At 49.0% G+C, this 23691-nt stretch overlaps 1 protein-coding gene and 1 non-coding gene across 10 annotated transcripts in view; one reads left to right on the plus strand and one right to left on the minus strand.

The window, feature by feature from the left end:
* Nucleotides 1–23691, minus strand: part of Kdm2b (lysine demethylase 2B) — a 90669-nt gene that overhangs the window by 57120 nt on the left and 9858 nt on the right. For 6 of the 9 annotated variants that reach the window (XM_048342986.1, XM_048342988.1, XM_048342983.1 and 3 more), the window contains exons 5-8: nucleotides 15294–15472; nucleotides 14902–15008; nucleotides 2847–2940; nucleotides 1362–1515 (exon numbers count right to left, since the gene is read on the minus strand). In XM_048342986.1, coding sequence (XP_048198943.1) covers nucleotides 1362–1515; nucleotides 2847–2940; nucleotides 14902–15008; nucleotides 15294–15472 — 534 coding nt within the window. The other 3 variants (XM_048342991.1, XM_048342989.1, XM_048342990.1) reach the window with 3 other exon arrangements.
* On the plus strand, nucleotides 789–893 carry LOC125349818. Its single transcript, XR_007210621.1, has one exon. It is a non-coding gene; the product is annotated as a small nucleolar RNA U13 (small nucleolar RNA).

Below are 23691 nucleotides of genomic sequence, written 5' to 3' on the forward strand. Positions count from 1 at the left end.
TCATCCCTACTAAAACATGGCCACCTCTAAATTCCACATTTTGCTGAGGGAAATCTCTATCTTCTGTCCACCTTTATAGAGGAGTCCACGTATACCAACCGGTGTACAGGGTATAACAGGTATATAGGCCCCATCTCTAGTGGGAGCTGTTACCATCCCTTAAACCCACCACACCGGTACTCCATGTCCAGAATGAAGGGCAACTTACAGAAACTTAGATGTGACCAGTTTCTTCACCTAAGGGATCTTAGTGACCATGGGGTACTCCTGTATTCTGTCCATGTTTCTACCCAGTGGAAGCACTTTGAGACATGCGTATCTCCAGTGATGGGGAGATTTCTACCAAACAGCAATCCTTCCCACTGTCTTTCTTCAGACACACCTCTTCTCACATAAAATACCCCTAGTGTCTCTTTCAATCTCATATTAACCTATATGGTTTCCAGACTCCTTTACCTCAGATTGAGATTCTCCAAGAGGCACACGGCTGGCTTCCCATATGTGGCCTCCATTAGTGCAGCCTAAAGTCTAACTCCTTGGCCCCTAGATCATTGGCCACCTCTACTAGTGACTCCATCCAGAACCAGTAAGAAGCCTTCAGTCTATCTCCACAGAACTATAGGCAATAGGGCTTGGAGGCATAGTTCAGGGGAAAAGTACCTACCTAGCAAGCTCAAGTCCCTGAGATCAATTCCCACTACTGTCAGAAAGCGAGAGAGAGAGAGAGAGAGAGAGAGAGAGAGAGAGAGAGAAAGAAAGAAAGAGAGAGAAAGAAACATAGCAGTAGGATCCTTTTCCAGTTCATAACCATGATGACTGGGTTCTTACACGCTTGTGTGACATGTGCCTCCCTGTAAACCTTATTATAACAGGAGCACATTACCCATCTGACATGAAAAAAGAAAAGAAATGAAGAGAAAAGAAAAGGAAAGAAAAGAAATGCAAGCAGTAGGTCTGAGCTGACTCAGTCCTGGCACCATTCTAGGAAGTCTTACCTCCAATTTTACAAGTGTTACCACTGAGGCCCAGACAGGTATAGCAGCAAATCCAAATATCCAACTGGGGCTGTTCAAGCCCTTCCTCTGACCCAAAAATCCCAGTCATCATTTGACACAGCAGTCTCCAGTGGGAGGTACTAAAACATCCCATGGAAAGACCTGTGGCTTTTCCCAAAAGAAGTCCAGTCCACAGGCACGCAGCTCTGAGGTAAATGTTTCCCCCTGTTGTCTGAGGTGTGTGCTTCTCCAAGACTGTCCATGGCCGGTCCAACTCAGCAGTCCCGGGGAGCCCTCACCTGGCCTCACAGCAGCATGAACAACCAATGGGTAGTAAGATCCCAAACCAGCCACAAAGGAACCTACCAGAAGGAATGAAAAACGTGTAGCCTTGTTTCAGCTCAATTCTTTGGCATCGTTCCACACGGTCTCCCAGGAAGATGTCACTCTGCTTGCCTGACAGCACCCATTCCTCGTACAGGGCCAAATTGTGCAAGGTTGGAGGGATCAGCCAAAAGATCTGGAGAGGGAAGAAAAAGAGGCCAGTCAGGCCAGTCTCTGATTTCTTCCAGGCCCTCCATGACCCAAAGGAATGGCTCCACCTGCCTGGAGAGAGAAGGGATAAGAGGGGATCATCCACCCCCTTGGCCCACAAGATTGGGCCCAAGAGGTCTCTGAGGAAGCAGGGAAGGCTGGAGCTGCCTTCAGGAAATCTCCATCCCAGCTAAAGTACCAGGGAAGGACTACATCCTGCACTCAATGGAACATTCTTTCTTTTGAGCTACAGGCTTGGCTGGGAAGGAGGGGGAAGGAGAGAAAGGGAATTTCCTAGTTGTATGATAAAATGGCCCAATAAATAAGCCCAGCCTGCACTCATTTTGGAGAAGGAGGAAAAACATCTGGAATCAAATAGATTGACTTCCTTCCAGAATCTCTTCCAACAAGTTATTTAAAGCAAATGCACTCACACAACCAGATGAACAGGGCAGTATATCAGCATTCTCAAGAAGCACCCACGTCCATTTGGGAATACCTACATTCCTACTTGCACACCCCCCCCCCACACACACACACGAACACCCTGAATTTCTACTTCCTTTCTCAGGGTGCTGTCTATCCCAGCATAAAATTTTCTCGAAGACAGGTATGCTGGCAAAGAAGCTTTCAAGTTAGGAGAGACTGAATGACATTGTCCAAAAAGAAATGCAAATGCACTTTTTACCTGACTTACGTACCTGTAACCCCTCTGTACATCATCTTTATAGTAACAATTAGATTTTTTTTTACGTTAAAAGAGACTATAAGCCAGGCACTGGTGGCTTAGGAAGCTGAGATCTGAAGATCATAGTTTAAAGCCAGCCAAGGCAGAAAAAGTCCATGAGACTCTTACCTCCAATTAATAACCAAAAAACCAGGAATGTGAATGAAAGTGTGGTTCAAATGGTGAATGAAAGTGTGGCTCAAGAGGCTCATGAATGAAAAAGCTAAGGAGCAATGTCTGGGCCCTGAGTGTAAGCCCTGGTACTAGCATGCTTAATTAATTAATGAGACTACAGACAGGAGGAATGCAAGCTGGAAGTACTTGGGAGCCAAACTCAGCTTCAAACTGGCACAAGGTGTTTAAAAAATTAGACTAGGAAAGTGAGTATGAATGAATGACCAGGTGTGATAAAAATTTCTCCCCTCAAAGGGAGGCAGAAAGCCAGAGGTGGCCATAACAGTGTCCCAGATGATGTTCACAGGACAGGGGGTAGGCAAGGGGAGGCTGATGGAAGGGCAGATGTAAGTGAACACCTCTAAACACACAAGGAACCTGAGATGCACAGAGCTGGAAGCTCAACTTGAACTCACCTTTCCACCCCGGAATACATGGTACCACACAGAAGTGCCTCCAAAGTCGATGTGGAAGTCAGTGAAACAACCTTTCACACTCATCAGACAGTACCTGCAGCACAGAAGCAGGAGGGGGAGAATGATGGTGGGGAAAAAATAACAGCCCGATGCTGGTGGCTCATGCCTGTAATCCTAGGTAATCAGGAGGCAGAGATCTGAGGACTTCAGTTCAAAGCCACCCTAAGCAGGAAAGTCCATGAGATGGTTATTTCCAATAAACTACTCAGAAAAAAGTCAGAAGTGGCACTGAGGCTCAAGTGGTAGAGCGCTAGCCTTGAGCACAGAGAGGATCAAGGACAGCACCCAGGCCCTAAGTTCAAGCCCCAGGACCAGAAAATAATAATAATAGGGCTAGGAATATGGCCTAGTGGCAAGAGTGCTCACCTCATATACATGAAGCCCTGGTTTCGACTGCTCAGCACCACATATATAGAAAAGGACAGAAGTGGCGCTGTGGCTCAAGTGGCAGAGTGCTATCCTTGAGCAAAAACAAGCCAGGGACAGTGTTCAAGCCCTGAGTCTAAGCCCCAGGACTGGCAAAAATAATAACTCAGTAACCAAATCACAGGAGCAAACCCTTCAGAGGGGCCTAACTTGGCACTCTTCCATAAACATCAATCCTGGGAATTTCCTTTTATCTTTGTAAAACATAAATCTACTTGGAGCTCTTGACCTGGGGGATACCCTTGTGATCAAATGACAAATCTCCAGCAAGGGCCATCCTTCCCCAGAGCCTGTGTGTGTGTGTGTGTGTGTGTGTGTGTGTGTGTGTGTGTGTGTGTGGCATTTTGTTTTATGGTTTCCAAGAGAGGTGGTGACCAATAGGCCACTGTGGTTTCTACACCTGCCTCAGCCTCCCGGAACTAAGAGGCTTCCTTTCTGCTCTTTCACAGCTCTGATGCCTGCTGACCGCCCCCTTTGTTGAACATGGAATTCAGTTGTAAACCATCTGTATGTAGCTTGCCAACTCCAGTTTCATTTATTCCATTCATCTCATGTATCCCACCAGAGGTCCAGCCAGGAGCCAGGCATGGCACTGATGCACAGGAATGCCTATGACCCATGCCATGGAGCAATGCACAGAAAAGTTCAATGGCAAACCAACTACGATGGATCACCAAGTAAGCAATGGGAACCAACAGCCACCAAAGCCCACACAAAGGGAATCCACATACAGATGATGCCCAAAGCAAGCACCCCAATCAGTGGCAGTTGGAACAACCGGGATTCGCAGACACTAACGAGAATCAGGGTTTCATTCTGGTCTGAGGATAATGTTCTAAAACTGATTGTGGTTTCACAACTCTGTAAACATAGTAAAAAACCATGGGATTGACATTTTTCATAGATGACTGGTATATGAATTCTATTTCAACAAAGCTATTTTTAAAAAATGAAGTAATTAAAAGAAAACCCTAGGGGTGTGGACCAGGCAGAAGGGGGATAGAGGATGTCCATTCAGAGAGAGCAAAAACCAGTTAGTGGTTCCTTTCCCTCTGATCACCAGAAAGAGCTAGAGAGCCCACCCTTGCAGAAACAAGCCTATTCCCCCTCTCCCCCCAACATGATGTCCTCCTAGAAGTGAGCAGAGCCTAAGGAGGAAGGGGCATAGAGCAGGCTTCTAAGTCCATGCCTGAGAGACAAGAGTGCCAGACCCCCTCCAGCAATTCACCCCTTCCCACAAGTGCTCTGGAGGGAGCACGGATGAGGGCAGCTTTCCCACCCTCATGCCCATGCATGTTGGTACCTCCAGAGGCCCCGTGTGTTTGCACACACACGCTTACCCCACTGACCTCTTTTCCCTGCTGTACTTTGCTTTTCCGTGGTTTGGGGAAGAGGAATGGGGTGGGGATGGGCAAGGAGGGGCCAGCAGCAAGCCCCAGTGAAGAGAAGAGGAAAGGGGGACATAGTGTTGAGCGGATTAGAAGGCAAGAGGGCTCCAAGAGCCCCCTCCTTCTGGTTGCCTTTTGCACCTCCCGTTCAGGTGGACCCAGGGCTCAGCAGTATGCAGGCAGCGTGCCTCTCATCCCTCCTCCGGATAGGCTGGAAGGAGCCTTAACCATGTGTCTGCGGGAGGCTGACAAATCAGAAGGCCTTCCCGTACATCAGAGCCCCGCTGCCTAGCAACCCCATCGGAGGGGTGTAGTTGACAGCCCAGGACGCAGGCTGTCACGAAGCGGGCACCAGGGCTGCTGAAGTCCCGACTCTGGCCTCCGCACCCTCCTAGCCTTCCTGCTTTTCCAGGTTATATGCGTCCTCACACTGAAGATCTTAAGAGAGCTTTTTCTCTCCAGAGAATAGGGAGGGAGGGTCCTGAAGCCCTCACCCATCTCACCACACACATACACACACACACACAGGCACGCACAGGCGCGTGCACACACAGAGGCACAACCAGCACAACCATACCGGCCTCTTTTCTAAGCACCACTTCAAAATATTAGCCCTCCCTTCCCTAAAACCACCTCTTCCTCTAGACTTAGATTTGTTGTTTTTTTCTTTTTTTTCTTTTTAAATCTAACCTTGGTTTCCACCCCCTCCAGGCCTCAGATGAACAGTCAGGAGAAAAAACAATTTAAGGAGGGGCAAGAGGTGGAACCAGGAGAAGGTACTTCCTTCTGGCTGCAGTGGGTACCCTCGGTACCCACAGCAGAGGACAAGTGGAGACCTTGGCTCCTCGGTTCCAGGTCCTGGGGCTGCCTGTCCAAACGGATTTATCTTCTATCGCCCTGCTCCAACCTCCCCAGGAGGTGGAAAAAAAAGGAGACTCTCAGGCTGCTTGGAAAGTTCTCCAAGTTGGTCTGAGTCTGATCTGCCCTGGGGGGTGGGGGCCCTCGGGGACAGGGGAACCACTTCTAAGCCCGCCTCTTCTGGTGGCCCCTCCTCCCAGTGTCCCTCATTTCCTGGCCACCTGACCAAAGCCACCCCTCCCACTCCAGAGACTGCAAGCCAGGTGGCAGTGACAGGACGGCTTTGTCCTGGTCCCTGCAGCTATCAGGCCACCCCAGGCTCGCTCCAGCTCGGTCCGCTCTGGCGAGACGCCTTTGCACTGACCTCCACAGCTTCCTCTTCACAGCACACCGCAGTCACATGGGCGCCCGGCTCCTCACCACTGCGCTAAGCTCTCCCCGCCGCCCCCCTGCCAGCCCCCCAGCCGGCCCGGCTGCCTGGCTTCGCCTCTTGGGCGGGCCCCCTGTCCCCCCGCCCCCGCCCCGTTGGGACCCGCAGCCAGGTGGCGTCCTCGGGAAGGAGGCCGCCCGCCAGTGGGAGGCGGCAGCCCCGCACTCGGGAGCTCAGCCCTGGGGTTCCTCGCTAAGGCCGGGACTAGGGGGAGGCGCATCGTAGCGGGGAGCTGCACCTGCCACACCAACTTCGGGGCGCGGCCTGGGGTCTTCGGGGGCGGGGCGACCCCGCCCCTGTGCTTTCCCTCCACTTGGGAGAACTGCCCCCCAGGTGGCCTGGCCCCGGTCCCCTCGGGCAAAGGTCTGGACGCGAGGAGGGGGGAGCCTAAGAGGCTGACACCGGGTGGCGGCTGGTGGCACGCACGGGCGCGAACGCACACACTCCACGCTGCCTGGCCGGGAGACACAAAGAGCGGCTCGGGGACTGGGGGCCTGGGCGACGCCGTCCGTGCACCCCCTCCCGCCCTGCGCACCACCACAAAGGGGCCGGCACAGGGCGCCCGCCCGCCCGGCCGGCCCGGTTACCCTCGGCGGCGGCGCGGCTCCCGGGCATCCCCCTCGGCGGCAGGAACTCGACGCGCGCCGGGCGGGCGTCGGCAGCGCTGAGAACCGGGCCCCCTCCGAGGTGCGGGGCCGGCGGGGACGTTGGGGACCTCTCGCGGCGCCCGCCTTCCTCGGGGAGCCGGCCGCTGCCTGCGCCCATCCCCGCGCTGAAACTGAACACCACGGAGGCTGGGGGAGGCCGCGGTGGTGGCCAGCGACGGGCGACGAGGAAGCGCCGCGGGCCGGCGCCGAGGGACGTGGCCGCAGCCCACGGCCGCCTCTGGCCCCGGCGGGGTGGGGGCGCAAGGCAGCTTCCTTCGCTCCCGCCAACTGGAAGCAGCCAGTGGACCCCAGTGCCCGAAGAAGTGTTTCCCGGAGACGATGCCGCCCGGGGCGGGGGGGGGGGGGGCGGTTAAGGGTGATGACCCAGCAAAGCCACCTTCCCTTCCATGTGCACCTAAGGGCATGGCACCACCGACGGACCCAAGGCTAGGAAGTGGGGGGGGGGGGGGGAAGTACGGCAGCCAAGATGAGGCTCCCTGGGCTAAGCTAGCAGTGTGGCCACGGGCAACTTACTTCCCCTCTGGGAGCCATTTCCTGGTCCCTCCGAAGAGGAGGGAGGCAAGCCCATCAGCTCTTCCCGGCCTCTTCCTCTACCTGCCCCCTCCCTGGCGCTGGGGAGGACAGCATAGAATTTTTGTGGGAATTCCACAAACCAGAAAATCGTATTTTAAAAAAGAAAAGAAAAAAAACTAGAACCGTCTAATCCAGACATCCTAAGAACCCTGGAAGGCCATTCCCACTGCTTGGCCCCATTTTTCAGATGAGAAAACTGAGGGTGAGAGACATAGTCCCTCATCTTGGTGGTGAGCCTGGTAAATTTCACTCACTTTCCTGCCCAGGTTGGCTTTAAACTGTGATACTCCAACCCCAGCCTCCCAATTAGCTAGGATTACAAGTGTGAGCCACTAGCACCTTGTTATATCCAGTGTTGTTTTTTTTCATTTTCTTGCTTGCTTTATTTTTTTCTTTCTTATTTATTGTCAAAGTATCCTGTGTTTTAGTTTCTTATTTTTTCCCAGTTTTCCCTGTCACCTCCTGAAAAGAGTTTAAAAAAGTACATGGGGGGAAGGGAGGGTCTGGGGATTTAGCTCAGCAGAAGAGTGCCTGCCTGGCAAGTGCAAGGCCCTGAGTTCCATCCTCAGCTCTGGAAAAAAAAACAAACTATAAAATAAAAAAGTACATGGGGGGAAAGCAAAGGTAAGGGTGACAAAAAAATTGTTTTCATTACCTGACTTATGAAATAACGCTATCTCCTCTGTACAACACCTTAATAATAATTAAATTATATTTTAAAAAATGAGCACCCATGGCTCACATCCATAATCCTAGCTACTTAGGAGTCCAAGATCTGAGGATTAAAGTTCAAAGCCAGCCCAAGGGGAAAAAAGTCCATGAAACTCTTTTATCTCCAATTAACCAATCAAAAACTGGAAATAAAGGTATGGTTCAAATGACAGAGTCCCAGCCTTGAGTTAAAAAAACCAGGGCTGGGAATGTGGCTTAGAGGTAAAGTGCTTGCCTAGTATGCATGAAACCCTGGGTTCAATTCCTCAATACCATATAAACAGAATAATCCAGAAGTATCCCTGTGGCTCGAGGAGTAAAGAGCTAGCCTTGAGCAAAAGAAGCTCAGGGACAGTGCCGAGGCCCTGAGTTCAAGCTCCAGGACTGGTTAAAAAAATAAAAATAAAAAGAGTACCCAGAGCCTGACTTCAAATCCCAGTTCCTACACATACATTAGAGTTCAAAAACAGGGAGAAAAAAAGTATCCAACTTTCAATTCATTTGGAACTAAAGATGCTTTCTATAAGGTCCCCTTTTTACTGAACTTTTGGACTACTTCTCTGCTCATCCAGCCCCCAGAATATTTTCCTTATACCAGGAAACCTCATTTCTGCAAACCCTCCTGGGACAGTAGCAGAGGGGAGGAGACTCGCTAATCCCTTTCTAGAACACATGCTAATGACTAGCCCTCCCTAGTGGAAAAGGTACCACCAAGTCATAGGCTTAGAGGATTGATGCTCCCTTCTTACAAGAAGTAGAGCTAAGTTCTCATCCCTTGAGAATGGACTGCACTATTTAACAGAAGCAAGCAGGATATGACTGTCACAATAAGATTACTAAAGGCACTGTGCCTTCCTCCTTTGTCTTTTTTTAATTTTATCAGTCATGGGGCTTGAACTCAGGACCTGAGTACAGTTCCTGAGCTTTTTCACTCAAGGCTAGCACTCAACCACTTTGAGCCACAGTACCACTTGCAGATTTTGGGTGGTTAATTGGAGATAAGAATCTCACACTTTCCTGCCTGGGCTGGCTTCCAACCACAATCCTTAGATCTCTGCCTCCAGAGTAACTAGGATTAAGACATGAGCCATGGGCTGGGGATATAGCCTAGTGGCAAGAGTGCCTGCCTCGGATACATGAGGCCCTAGGTTCGATTCCCCAGCACCACATATACAGAAAACGGCCAGAAGCGGTGCTGTGGCTCAAGTGGCAGAGTGCTAGCCTTGAGCGGGAAGAAGCCAGGGACAGTGCTCAGGCCCTGAGTCCAAGGCCCAGGACTGGCAAAAAAAAAAAAAAAAGACATGAGCCAGGACTGGGAATATGGCCTAGTGGCAACAGTGCTTGCCTCCTACACATGAAGCTCTCAGTTCGAAAACGGCCAGAAGGGGTGCTGTGGCTCAGGTGGCAGAGTGCTAGCCTTGAGCGGGAAGAAGCCAGGGATGGTGCTCAGGCCCTGAGTCCAAGGCCCAGGACTGGCAAAAAAAAAAAAAAAAAAGACATGAGCCACTGAAGCCAGCATCCTTGGTCTTTCTTGAACCCCTCACTCTGAGAAGCTAGGACATTCAAGCAGTCCTGTGGAAAGAGGTCCATGTGGCAAGGAGCTGAGGCTTCCTACCAACAGCCATGCTAATGCCATCTCACAAGTGACTCCTCCAGGCCCAGTCAAGCCTTCAGGTGAATGCAATCCAGGCCTAAGTCTAGACATAACCTTTTTCCCCCTTGGTACTAGTCCTGAGATTTGAGATAAGGATCTCACAGACTTTCCTGCCCAAGCTGGCCTCGAACCCCAATCCTCAGATCTCAGCCTCTTTAGTAGCACACATGAACCTGTTTTTCAAACTGCTATTTAAAAAAAGGGCTAGGAATATGGCCTAGTGGCAAGAGTACTTGCCTAGCATACATGAAGACCTAGGTTCAATTCCCCAGCACCACATGTATAGAAAATGGCCAGAAGTGGCGCTGTGGCTCAAGTGGCAAAGTGCTAGCCTTGAGCAAAAAGAAGCCAGGGACAGTGCTCAGGCTCTGAGTCCAAGGCCCAGGACTGGCCAAAAAAAAAAAAAGCTGTTCCATTTTCAAATGATTATAGAGCAATAAATAACAAATGGTGGCATATAATTGCTACTGTTTAGACAAGCAGAAGAAATTTGCAAAGACAAAGTGGCAGAAATGCAGGGTGACATCAGGACTCAGCCCATTCCTGTGATTCTCTCTTGTTTCTTTGAGACATTCAGCACTAAGCTGTATAATGTCCATGTTTGCTTGCCTGTCCCTTCCCCACCACAATGTACATTCCATGAGAAAGAAGACTTGCTTTTATTCACTGTAGTCTAAGAACTATTCAGAGAAAGCGTGTCTTGCATTATAATTAATACATTGACATACGCTTTATGAATCTTTTTGTCTCCCATGTTGTCATTACTCCCTGTACTCTAGCCATCTTCTCTTCCTTTTTGTTGGTCATGGAACTTGAACTCAGGGCCTGGGCACTGTCCCTGAGCTTTTTCGCTCAAGGCAAGTACCCTATCACTTTGAGCCAAAGTGCCACTTTCAATCTCTCCTCTTAAATACCTCAACCAAAACCATTTAAAATGCCTAAACCTGGGGCTGGGGATATGGCCTAGTGGCAAGAGTGCTTGTCTCGTATACATGAGGCCCTGGGTTCAATTCCCCAGCACCACATATATAGAAAATGGCCAGAAGTGGCGCTGTGGCTCAAGTGGCAGAGTGCTAGCCTTGAGCAAAAAGAAGCCAGGGACAGTGCTCAGGCCCTGAGTCCAAGCCCCAGGACTGGCCAAAAAAAAAAAAAGCCAGGGACAGTGCTCAGGCCCTGAGTTCAAGGCCCAGGACTAGCAAAACAAACAAATAAAATGCCTAAACCTCTGACTACAACCCAACAGCATAAACCCTGGAGCCAGGGAGAAAGCAATGGTGTCTGCCACCATTTCCCCTTCTCCTTCTATTCAGGAGAGCCGTCAGCTGTCCCTGCTCCAGCAAGGAAGCTGTGCAATTTCTAGAAACAATGTCATTTTAATTAAATTCCACAGAACTATTCCATGATCTCAGAGGACTTCATTGTGGTGGCATTTTTTTTCTTTTTTTTACCTTGCTTATGAACGTTTGAAAGGCATTCTTTCCTGCTGAACAACTGGGCTTTCCAAGGTGACATCTTCCTTCCTAAGGAAGCTCAAGTCCTCTAGTAAATCCCCACAGCCACCAGCGGAGTTAATTTTTAAATCTACCTGCCAAATACTAGACTGAATATGTGGGCCTAGAAAACAGTATATGTACCGTGCTTGGGATATATAAGAGGGGATCCTACCCATATTGATAGAGTTTACTATTTAAAAGAATCTCAGATAGGTTGCTGGTGGCTCATGCTTGTAATCTCAGCTACTAGTGAAGTTGAGATCTGAGGATCCTGGTTCAAAGTCAGTCTGGGGGCTGGGGATATAGCCTAGTGGCAAGAGTGCCTGCCTCAGATACACGAGGCCCTAGGTTCGATTCCCCAGCACCACATATACAGAAAACGGCCAGAAGCGGCGCTGTGGCTCAAGTGGCAGAGTGCTAGCCTTGAGCGGGAAGAAGCCAGGGACAGTGCTCAGGCCCTGAGTCCAAGCCCAGGACTGGCCAAAAAAAAAAAAAAAAAGTCAGTCTGGGCAGGAAAGGCCATGAGACTCTTAACTCCATTTAACTGCAAGAAAACCAGAAGTGAAGTGTAGTAGAGTGGTAGCCTTGAACAAAAAAAGCTCAAGGACAGTGCCCAGGTCCTAAGTTCAAGCCCCACAACCAACTGCGTGGGGGGTGGGGGGGTGGAAGGATCTCAGCAAAGTACAGAAGATACTACAGATAAGGTAGACTTAAACTGAAACTGATATGTACATTTCTCGGTGCTATCTTCTTCCAAAAAATGTGTTCAGGTATCCTCCTACCCCTTCCATCTCCCACTCTCTTTTCTCTATCTAGGCTAGGCAGTGGCCTATTCCAACCTGCTTGGTCCCACACCCTTCAGTCCACATTGCAAGAAGATTTTGTACAATGTAAACCTAAAAACATCCCTCTCTTCTTAAAATCTCCAGAGAAAACAAGACATGGCAGTACACCCCTGTGGTTGGTTGGTCCCAGCTCAGGAAAAAGAGGATCACAGTCTGAGGCCAGGCTAGGCAAAGTAAGCACAAGAGTGTATCTGAAATACAGACAAGCAAAAGGGCCAGGTGCATGGCTCAAGTGGCAGAACACTTGAGTGCGTAAGGCCCTGATAAAATATGGGGAGAGGTTTCCAACTGTTCTTGGGGAAAATTGGGGCATTCTACAGGAAGACTGGGGCATTGGGCCCTGTTCATGACTTACCCCTACACTATGCCCAATGCCTAATCCCACCAGCCCACTGCACTCAGCCAGGAAAGCCTTAGCAGTCTTTCTTACCCGAGAAGCCATGCAATCTTTAGATCACCGCTCAGGAGGCCTCCCTGACCACCATGACCAGGTAAGAAGTACCACAGGCCTCTGTTGTGGCCTCCACAACAGCTGTCAGATCCCCATAGCTGGGTTAACATCTGTCTCCCCCCTAAACTATATGCCTGATGTGGACAGAGAGCCCATCACAGCTGCTGTCCCATGTGTCCCTGATAACCAGCACCTGTCAGATGCCCAGTGCACTGTTGTGAAGGAATGACTCACTGGACCCATCAATGGGTGGATCAGTCCATGAGAGCCATAATCTGAACCCTAAATCCATTCCTACAGCTCTACCCTAAGCCCTTTCCCTTCCTCCATCACTCCCCACTGCTCCTCATCTCCTCTATTGTCTAAAGCCCAGGTGAAACGTCTCCTCCAAGAAGCTCTCCTGGTGACAAGATCCCAAAAGCATTCCGCCTACACCTCCTCCCTCCCAAGACTCTGTTTCCCTTCTCCAATCACCACAGCCAGCACCATGAGGCACTTTTATCCACAGGGTGGGGGCTTCAGTCCTGTTCACCTCTCTTTCTTCCCCAGTGTCCCACATGGAACCTAAGGCCTCCCACATACCAGATAAGCGTTCTACCGCTTCAGTCACAAACCCCAGCCCTTTTGTTTATATTTTGTTTATATGACAGTGTCAGTAGTTTTGATTAGGCTAGCTACCAACTCCTCCTGCATTTGCCTCCCAAGTAGCTGGCATTACAGGTGGGCACCACCACACTTGCTTTTATCTCTTTACTTGTCCTTCTCAGGCACACATTTCCCTTTGATCCTATCAGAACAGAATAGAATAAAATAGAGAACAAACCCTGGTACCCTCCCTCCACACCCCTGGCCTATGCCTCTGCCTTTGATGCAGCCCAGATCCAAAGGATGCATGGCGCTTCCGCTTGGAGCGGACAAATGTCTATAACATAATGAGAGAAAGAGAAGAGAGAATGAGAGCAATCCATGAGAAGCCCAGGGCCTGAGAGCTGGCCTCTCTTACAAAGCCTAGCACGCAGTAGGCATTCAATTTGCACTGAATGTAGGGCCAAAGGGGTGAAAAGTTCACAGCAAGCACCTCCTGGGGGCACTGCTGGCAGCAGGGCTGAACACGGATGCTAATGGATTCAGGCTGCCAGTGTCAACTCTGACCAGAGCCCAGTGCTGCCTGGGACAGCCAGCATCTCCTTCCCCTTTTGCATGGCTGGAGCCCCCAATGTGATTTCCTCCTTTTAAGGGCCCATTACTCAAGACCTTGAACTGGGGAAGCCCCTTGCTACCCCTACCCTGGTTCAACGATCAGGCTCAAGATGTGCTGAACAGGCATGTACATAAATATATGTTCATAGCCATCATTACTCCCCCAGCCCTCAGTCAACCTTCTGCCTAGAAACCATACTTCTGCTGACTGAGATGACCCTGAGATTTGTTCAGGAAAGGTTCTTGTGAGTCAGAGGTCCTAGGTCTCAACATTAGACTCCCTTCTCATCCAAAAAGTATGTACTAAGCCAGGCACTGGTGGCTCATGCCTTTAATCCTAATTACCCAGGAGGCTGAGATCTGAAGATCATAGTTTGAAGCCCAGGCAGGAAGGTCTATGAGACTATTATCTCCAATTAACTACCAGAAAGCCAGAAGTGGTGCTGTGGCTCAAGGGGTAGAGCACTAGCCTTAAACAAAAAGAGCCTCAGGGACAGCACCTAGACCCTGAGTTCAAGCCCCACAACTTACAAGACAGGGAGAGGGAGAGGGAGAGGGAGAGGGAGAGGGAGAGGGAGAGGGAGAGGGAGAGGGAGAGGGAGAGAGGAACAAATGAAAATCCCATAAACTCCTGCCTCTTAAACTTGTCTCTCTCTCTCTTTATTTTGAACTGGAGAGAAATAATTCAAAACACTCTTGATTAAAACTCTAAGTCTTTAAGGGCTGGGAATGGGGCTTGATGGCGGAGTGTTTGCCTAGTACGCATGAAGCCCTGGATTCCATTTCTCAGCACCACATAAACAGAAAAAGCCAGAAGTGGTACTATGGCTCAAGTGGTAGAGTGCTAGCCTTGGGCAAAAGCAGCTTAGGGGACAGGGCCCAGGCCCTGAGTTCAAGGTTCAGGACTGGCAAAAAGAAAAAAGTGTACTGTTGAGTAAGACCCTCTTGTGGGGCACATGAAAGGGAGGAAATAGTTGATTGTGTGTGAGTAAATACACGCAAACACTAATCTCCACACAAACACATATACACAGGAGTACATGCAGAGGTGCCTCTTTCCCATCTCTTCCTCAGATCACCACTCTGGGGAAGATCTGGGATGGAGGGCCTGGTCCATTGCAGGACTATGTCCAGCTTGCCCATAGGAAGGATCCCATCCTCCTATCCCACCCTGGGAGCAGCAGTGCTGAGTCCTTCAGCTCCAGATGGGGCTAGCCAGAGGAACACTCAAGCCCTCATGGATGGTCCCAAGCTTAGGAATACCCTTCCCACCCCCACTCCCAGCCCGGCCATCTTACTTCTTTACTTTGGGGTACTTCATCTCGGCAATGGCATTTGTTGCTTCGGTCTGCTTCTCCTTCAGGTGCTGGGGCCACATGTTGTCAACCCAGTCTACCAGGTCCACCTGAAAGCCAGGCCACGTCAGTGCTCCCAGTCTGAACCCAGACACAGCCAGAAGCACATGAGCCAGAAGCACATGCCCCAGGCCCCTGATTCCCTCATCACTTCACCCTTTCCTCCAGCCTCAGCATGCCTCAGAGCCAAAGCCTTGTTCCCAACATCCCCTCTAAACCCAAGAGCCTTGGTCTCGCCCATCCCAGCAACTCTATCTCAAAGGACAGGACAGCCTGGAGCCAGGCAGCAGGGGAGTTAGGCCTGGTATCAGGAGGGGTGTTGGGCTGGGACTTACCACAGTGGGCCGCTTGACCAGTTGCTCCAGCTTGGTATGGCTGAACTCCAGGCTGATGACGTTGTAGAGCTTATCCCGCTGTGCCTCAGGCGTCTCATAGTAGCGCACAAACTGGGACATGCTCATCTCTGTGCCCTTCTGGGTGTTCACGTCCATCACATCCACCAGCCGCCGGCTCCCTGGGGGCACGAGGCACACCCTGGTCAGCCCTGCCAGCTCAGGGCTCCAGATCGCAACTAGGGGTCTCCTTACTCTCTGCAGTTCTCCTTCACACCTTCACATCTGCCAAGATGACCTCAGCTCCTTCCCAGGGGTCTTCAGTCTTCCCCTCCCACTCATGCTCACACCATGAACACACCTCTCTCCCCTGCCCCATAATTAAAACCTTCAGTGGCTCACTACTGCTTTTTCTTTTCTTTTTTTTTTTTTTTTTTTTTTGTCAGTCCTGGAGCTTGGACTCAGGGCCTGAGCACTGTCCCTGGCTTCTTTTTGCTCAAGGCTAGCACTCTGCCACTTGAGCCACAGCGCCACTTCTGGCCGTTTTCTATATATGTGGTGCTGAGGAATCGAACCCAAGGCTTCATGTATACAAGGCGAGCACTCTTGCCACTAGGCCATATTCCCAGCCCCTCACGACTGCTTTTAAAAAGAAAACCTTCACAAGGAATTCAAGGCTTTTCTGTATATTCAACACAAGGACAGTGTTTATCTCTATGAGCTTCAGAAGTCTCCCTCCTTCCTTCTGTGAAGCCAAGTTATTTGGCTTCTCTGACTTTATCTATAAATGGTAGGCGAATGAAAGAAAGTAAGTGCCACTGGATGGCTCACCCTTGTTATCCCAGCTAGTTAGGAGGCTGAGATCTGAGGGTCACAATTCCAAGCCAGCCTGGGCAGGAAAATCCATGAAGTTTTTAAAGGTTAATATTTTTTTTTTGTGGTCCTGGGCCTTGAACTCAGGACCTGAGCACTGTCCCTGGCTTCTTTTTGCTCAAGGCTAGCACTCTGCCACTTGAGCCACAGCGCCACTTCTGGCCTTTTCTATAAATGTGGTGCTGAGGAATTGAACCTAGGACTTCATGTATACAACGCGAGCACTCTTGCCACTAGGCCATATTCCCAGCCCAAGATTAATCTTACTCCTTTTTGCAGTCTATTCACTCATCTGTGGAATTCCACTAAATGTCTCCAGGACTTCCACCAACGAATGAGCCAAAGAACAGTGTTCTGAGAGGGGAGAAACAGACACAAAGGGGCCTGCCAAGTCCAAGAGATTTCTTCAGGAAGTTGTCACTTCTGGGGTGTCTCTCAGAATAAGCATTGCAATTGCAGGCAAGAAAACAATCACATGGCCTCAGAGGCCCTAACTCTCCATGAACTCAGTGACAAATACACAGGCTACTGAAACTTAGGAATATCAACAGAAAATAGACAACCTCTTATTCACAGCTACCTCCAAAGGTTTTTGGTACATTTACCAAAATGACAGCCTCAGGAATGTCCACGCAGCCCCACAAGCTAAGAATGGATTTTACAGGAAATTAAAGCAAATTTCATGACGTGCAAGTCAGGTGACATTCATACTCCTTGATGTACATGGAAAGCTCACCTAGCCACACACCATTTTCCCTGTCACCTGGGGATACTTGCATGCTACCAGGGGTGGTTGCAACAGAGAGCACATGGCCTCAAAGCCTGAAATGTTTACTCTTCCCCCTTCTGAGACAGCATGCTGACCCTTGTACTCAACAAAGGTTTTGTTGAAATTGAATACTGACATGGGCTAGCAATTTCATCCCATACCCTCTTTCATGCCAGCTAGGGGCACAGAACCTGCCTGTAGCAGGCCTGCGGCCAGGATTTGTTGAGTAAACAGTGCCTTTCACACAGTAGGAAGTGTAATAAAAGTAACTGCTTAAGTGTTTAGGACTTGGACTTCAGATTCAAGATCTGCTCTTCCCAATAATCCTGGAAACCAGGTAGGAAGGTCTCTACCAGTAAGGAAAGCAAGCAATGGGCCCTGAGTGACTGCCTCAAGTTCCCTGGATAATCTCTCTTTACTCTTCTTTTTTTTTTTTTGGTCAGTTGTGGGGCTTGAACTCTGGGCCTGGGCGCTGTCCCTGAGCTCTTCAGCTCAAGGCTAGCAATCTACCACTTGAGCTACAGTACCACTTCCTGTTTCCTGGTGGTTAACTGGAGATAAGAGTCTCATGGGCTTTCTTGCCCTGGCTGGCCTCCTGAGTAGTAGCTAGGACTACAAGCATGAGCTACTGGCGCTGGCTCCCTGGATTATCTTTCTACCAGTAGCAACTGTTAACACCTACTGAGCACAGCCTCTATACAGGCCATATGATGGGTAAGAAACTGATGCTCAAACAACCAACTTGGCCAACACGCCCTGTAGGTGAACTACCGGGGTAAGGTTTGAAGCTCATTCAGTTGACCACCACAGGCCAGGCTCCTAAGTCAACCCCTGGAATACTGTGTACTCAGATCACAGGCTAAGGATGGATACAACTTCAGCCTTCAACATCCTCAGCCCTCAGTGGCCTACACCAGAAGACCCAAGGGAAAACAGCCGTGTTTACACAGATCCACCAGGGGGCATCCCTGGCCTTTGCTGGAAACTGTGGATGTGATACTGACAGTATAGGTCCTACCGTAACCAGGGGACAGGGAACAGGTGAGCTCCCATTGAGCATTCTGGGAGAACCTGATATTAGAGCTCTCTCCCTCTTTGGCCAGATTCCCACCTCTCCCCTACCTCTCTGCCTCTAACTCAAGATTGAAGCCAAGGTAAGGAGGTAGGAGATGAATACAGTATCCTAAAATCTCCATCTCCCATGTTGGGTGCAGGTGGCTCACGCCTGTAATACCAACTACTCTGGAGGCTGAGATCTAAGGAACCCAGTTCAAAGCTAGCCTGGGCAGGAAATGCCATGAGACACTTATCTCTAATTAAGCACCCAAAAAGCTGGAAGTGGAGCTGTGGCTCAAGTAGTAGAGCACTAGCTTTCAGCCAAAAAGCTCAGGGATAGCAACCAGGTCCTGAATTCAAGCCCTAGGATTAGCACTAAAAATAAAATAAATAAAAATCTCCATATTCCCAGGGGCTCCTGCAAGTTAGAAGTACAGGCCAAGCTTGGCTGTCTCTGCTAGCATCATGCAGTAGTTACACATCACAGGTTCATATCCCAGCTGGGCTTTAGCCTGTGCCTTAGGCCATAGCTTATGTGACTATCTGTTTCCTCTACTGTAATAGAGGGCAAAAACAACAGCCAATCTAGGGATGGTTGTGAGACTTAAATGTTAATGCACAGAACATAGGCTGTGTCTGCTGAAAGGAAGTGTTATCTAGTCAACCAAGCTCATGTAACTACAACAGTTTCAGAGACACCCCCAACCAAGGTATCAAACCCCAAGAAGGCATATGTCCTTTATACAAAATGAGTCTGCACAGAACATAGGCAATTCAATGCACTAATTCATATACTTACACTTATAATACCCAATACAATGAAAATGCTACATAAATATGCTGATATACTGTATTCTTTAGGGAATCCTAGCAAGAGAAAAAAGTCTGGGGCTGGGAATGTGATTTAGTGGTAGAGTCCTTGCCTAGCATGCATGAAACCCTGGGTCCAATTCCTCAGTATCACATAAACAGAAAAAGCCAAAACTGAAACTGTGGCCCAAGTGGAAGAGTGCTAAGGACACTGCCCAGGCCCTGAGTTCAAGCCTCAGGACTGGTAAGGGGGGGGGGTGTCTATATGTGTTCATTACATGTACACACACAAACACACACTTCTTTTTAAGGTCAACTCATGAGGGATTGAATCTCTGATGGGGGGGTGGGGTCTGACTGCACCAGAAGGGAAAGTCAGATGGTTAGAAGTTTATGCAACTGCCTGATAACTCTGCCAGTTAACTAACTCTGGACCTACCAGTCCCATTGAACTGACCAGTTTGGATTCTAAAACATAATCAGAATACCTAACTAGGCAAGGTTTTTATGGTGGGTACTAAAGTTAATTATGGTACAATGGTTCCAGAACTGTGAATATACTTTTTTAAAAAAAGTGAGCCACGTCATTTAGTAAGTGGGGTATATGTTATGTGCATTATAGTTAAATAAAACTGGAAGTTGTTGGGGCTGGGGATATGGCCTAGTGGCAAGAGTGCTTGCCTCATATACATGAAGCCCTGGGTTCGACTCCTCAGTACCACATATACAGAAAACAGCCAGAAGTGGCACTGTGGCTCAAGTGGCAGAGTGCTAGCCTTGAGCGGGAAGAAGCCAGGGACAGTGCTCAGGCCCTGAGTCCAAGGCCCAGGACTGTCAAAAAACAACAACCCTGAAGTTGTGCTTTTTTCTTCTTTTTTTGAAGTAGTAGGGTTTGAGATTTGGGGTAGGGTGAGGTGTTTCTTAGATTTGTCTGCCTAGGCTGGCTTCACACAGCCTCCTGAGTAGCTAGGATTACAGACATGAGCCAGCAATTTCTAGTCCTCTATTCTAGTCAGGTAGTGAATTTTATTTCCACTCTAGGGCCATGTTATTCCACTCCCAACAGATATGTGGAGGCCCTACTTAGTGATACCTATGAATAGGACCTTACTTAGACTGGCTCTTTGCAGACAGGGAGGATCCAATAAGTGAGAGCCACGTATAGATATAGGCTGAGAAAGTAGTAATACAGCCACAAGCCAAGGAATGCTAGGAATTGTTATAGCTACCAGAAGCAGTAGGAGGCAGGAAGGGTGCTCCCCTGGGGCCTTCTCCTGATAACTTGACTCAGGCTCCATTAAACAGCAAAAAATACAGGAAAGGACTGTTCTTAAGACCAACTGGTCACCAGGATACTTCCTCTAACTAAGCTACAGAGGTCACCTTGTAGCTACACAAAGAGAAAAATATCATCCTGGATAACATACCACTCCATCCTCAATAGGAACTTCGGGTCACTTATTTATTGCCCTTACCATTCTAGTAAACACTAATAGTCTGGTCTTATCCATTCCTTTAACCCAAGATTCTAGAATGGAGCCTGGCACATAGGAGGAGCTTAGTAAATCTTTGATGAATGAATAAGTGCATGCTGTTATCTATTCTTATGTCCTGCCTAGCATGTACTATAGGCCTCCGTGTGTGTGTGTGTGTGTATTTACATGTGTGTGCGTGCCTGTGCGTACACACATGCACCAGTCAGTCCTGGGGCTTAAACTTAGGACCTGGGCACTTTTGCTCAAAGCTAGTGTTCTACCACTTGAAACACAGTTCTACTTCTGGCTTTTTGGTGGTTAATTGGAGATAATAGCCTCATGGAGTTTTCCGTACCGCTGGCTTCAAACCAGGATCCTCAGATCTCAGCCTTGAGTAGCTAGGATTATATGTGTGAGCCACTGGCAACCTGGTGCTTCTACTGCAAGCTGAACTGAAGAAATGACCAGAAGCCTGTGGGTAGGATAGGCATAACCATGTCTAGAGACCAGAAAGATAAATCCCCTCACCTGAAAAACACCAGCAGAGCTGGGTACAGGTGGCTAAAGCCTATAATCCTAGCTCCTCAGGAAGCTGAGATCTGAGGATAATGGTTCAAAGTCAGCCTTTAGTAGGAAAGTCAGTAAGACTCTCATCTCCAACTCCAAAAAAAAAAAGCTAAAAGTAGAGTTGTCACTCAAGTGATAAGATTGCCAGCCTTGAGCAAAAAAAAAAAACTAAGGGAAGCTGAGCACTGGTGGCTCATGCCTGTTATCCTAGCTACTCAGGAGGCTGAGATCTGATGATCAGTTCCAAGCCAGCCCAGGAAGAAAAGTCCCTAGAGACTCTTATCGCCAATAAACTACTCAAAAAAGCCAGAAGTAGCACTGTGGCTCAAGTGGGCACAAAGAAGTTCAGGGACAGTGCCCAGGCCCTGAGTTCAAGTTCCATAACTGGCAAAAGAAAGAAAAAGGTAAGGGACAGCTCAAGCCTTAGAACCTACTAAGAAAGAAAAATAAATAAATAAATAAATAAATGTCTTCAGTAGTTCTGAGTAGTCAGGAGCCCCACCCTGGAACCATGTGACTTGACAGAACGGACACCATATTCTTTTGGGTTTTTTTTGTTTTTTTTGGCCAGTCCTAGGCCGTGAACTCAGGGCCTGAGCACTGTCCCTGGCTTCTTTTTTGCTCAAGGCTAGCACTCTGCCACTTGAGCCACAGCGCCACTTCTGGCCATTTTCTGTATATGTGGTGCTGAGGAATCGAACCCAGTGCCTCAGGTATACAAGGCAAGCACTCTTGCCACTAGGCCATATTCCCAGCCCTGGACACCATATTCTTTACAAGTGACGGCCAGGTTCACTCTGGAGGTAATAACCAGGCCTCTTGTCTCCTCATTGAGACCCTAGTACTCCTGTGCTCCCTTGTGGTTCTGGTTTTCTTCACAGCTTTCGTTCTCTTTTTTTTTTTTTTTTCCCCAGCCCTAGGGCTTGAATTCAAGAGTCTGGGTTCTGTCCCTGAGTCTCTCTGTGCTCAAGGAAAGTGTCCTACCACTTGAGCCACAGCACCACTTCTGGCTTTTTTCTCTTTATGTGGTATTGAGGAATCGAACCCAGGATTTCATGCATGCTAGGCAAATACTCTACCAAGAAGCCACATTCCCAGCCCTCCTTTATAGCTTTCTAAAGTGACAGAGGCCACAGGGAACCAAACCAGGAATACTCCCCAGGCCAGGATCCCCAGGTGACCCCACCCACCTCAGTGGGCCCCACCCTCTGATGAAAGGGAAGTCAAGATGGAGCGTACTTAACTAGGCCTCATTCCTTTCAGAGCCCAGGACCGGCATGAGTGGAACAGCTGGGGCCACAGAGAAGGTAGAAGAGGCCAAGTGACAGAATCCCAAGCCAGAGGCTGGGACACTTGGTTCTAAGAATAGCTTCCTTGGTGTGCTAAGAGTTCTGTCTAGCTCCCCAGGTGTCCTGGAAGCCACAGGCCACTGGAAGGGTCAGAATGGGAATGAAGGGAGGATAAGGAAATCAGTTCTGCTGGCACAGGGAGAGGCTCTATGGATCCTCCAAGAAAACAAATGCACCAGCAACCCTCTGATAGAGCCCTGCTGGGATGTGGCTCCCAGAGGGCGGCGGGAACAGCAGGCAAGATGGCACAGTGCCTGGGTGGCAGGACAATGCAAGCAGAAAGAACTGTTGACTTGGAAGACCGATGTGTGGTAAGGGATAGCTCTGAACACAACAGCACAGGGAAGATTCATTATACAGATTCCTTACAATGAATGAGAGAGGATGACAGAATGACACCCAGTGCCAGCCAGATGACAGATGAAAGCCTTCATCCTGTAACCCTAGCTATCTGGGATCCTGAGAATGGGAGGATGGAGGTCCAAGCCCAGCCTGGGTAGAAAGCTTCATGAGGCCCCCTTTTCAACCCATAGCTGAGGGTTTTACCCAGGCCAAATCCCAATCTCTGCTTCTAGAGTAGCTGGGATTTCAGGCATACACCAGCACTTCCAGCCAGTCTTTACTTTTTCCTTTTTTTGTTTTTGGTAGTATGTGCCTCTCAGTCACTCAGCTTCTTTGCTCACACCTGGCACTCTACCACTTGTGCCACACCTCAGCCTAGCTTTTTTTTTTTTTCTTGTCAAGGTGATATAGAGAGGGGTTACAGTTACATATGTAAAGTAGTGAGTACATTTCTTGTCATATTTGTTACCTCTTCCCTTATTTTCTCCAACCTTCCCTTCCCCCCACCCCAGCCCAGCTTTTTGATAGTTATTTTGGAAATGGACTCTCAGACTTTTCTGACCCCCAGGCTGGCTTCAAACTGAGATCCACTAGGTCTCGGCCTCCTGAGCCTCTAGGATTACAACTGTGAGCCACCAGCACCTGGCTTCATACACTTGATTTAAAGTGTGCGATGTCCCATTTCCTACCCTTACTGAAATAGTCTGTCCCCTTCTGCTCTGACATTCACTTCCTTCATAATTTCTAGATTCTTTCACACACACACACACAAAATATATATATATATATAAGAATATATTATAAATAAAATAAAAATATGTTTATATATATTGGGGGTCGGTTATAGATAGGGTTTGAACTCAGGGTCTGGACACTGTCTCTGAGCTTCTTTTGCTCAAGGCTAGCACTCTACCACTTGAGCCACAGTGTCTTTTCTGGCTTTTTCTGTTTTTATGTGGTGCTGAGGAATCACATCCAAGACTTCATACATGCTAGAAAAGTACTCTACCACTAAGTCACATTATCAGCCCTCCCAGAGCTCTTTTGCCCAAGGCTAGCATCCTACCACATGAGCCACAGCACTACTTCTGGTTTTCTGGTGGTTAATTGGAGATAAGAGTCTCAAGAACTTTCCTACCCCAGTTAGCTTCAAACCATGA

This window comes from Perognathus longimembris, chromosome 3 (assembly GCF_023159225.1).
Source record: "Perognathus longimembris pacificus isolate PPM17 chromosome 3, ASM2315922v1, whole genome shotgun sequence".
NCBI classification, from domain to species: domain Eukaryota; kingdom Metazoa; phylum Chordata; class Mammalia; order Rodentia; family Heteromyidae; genus Perognathus; species Perognathus longimembris.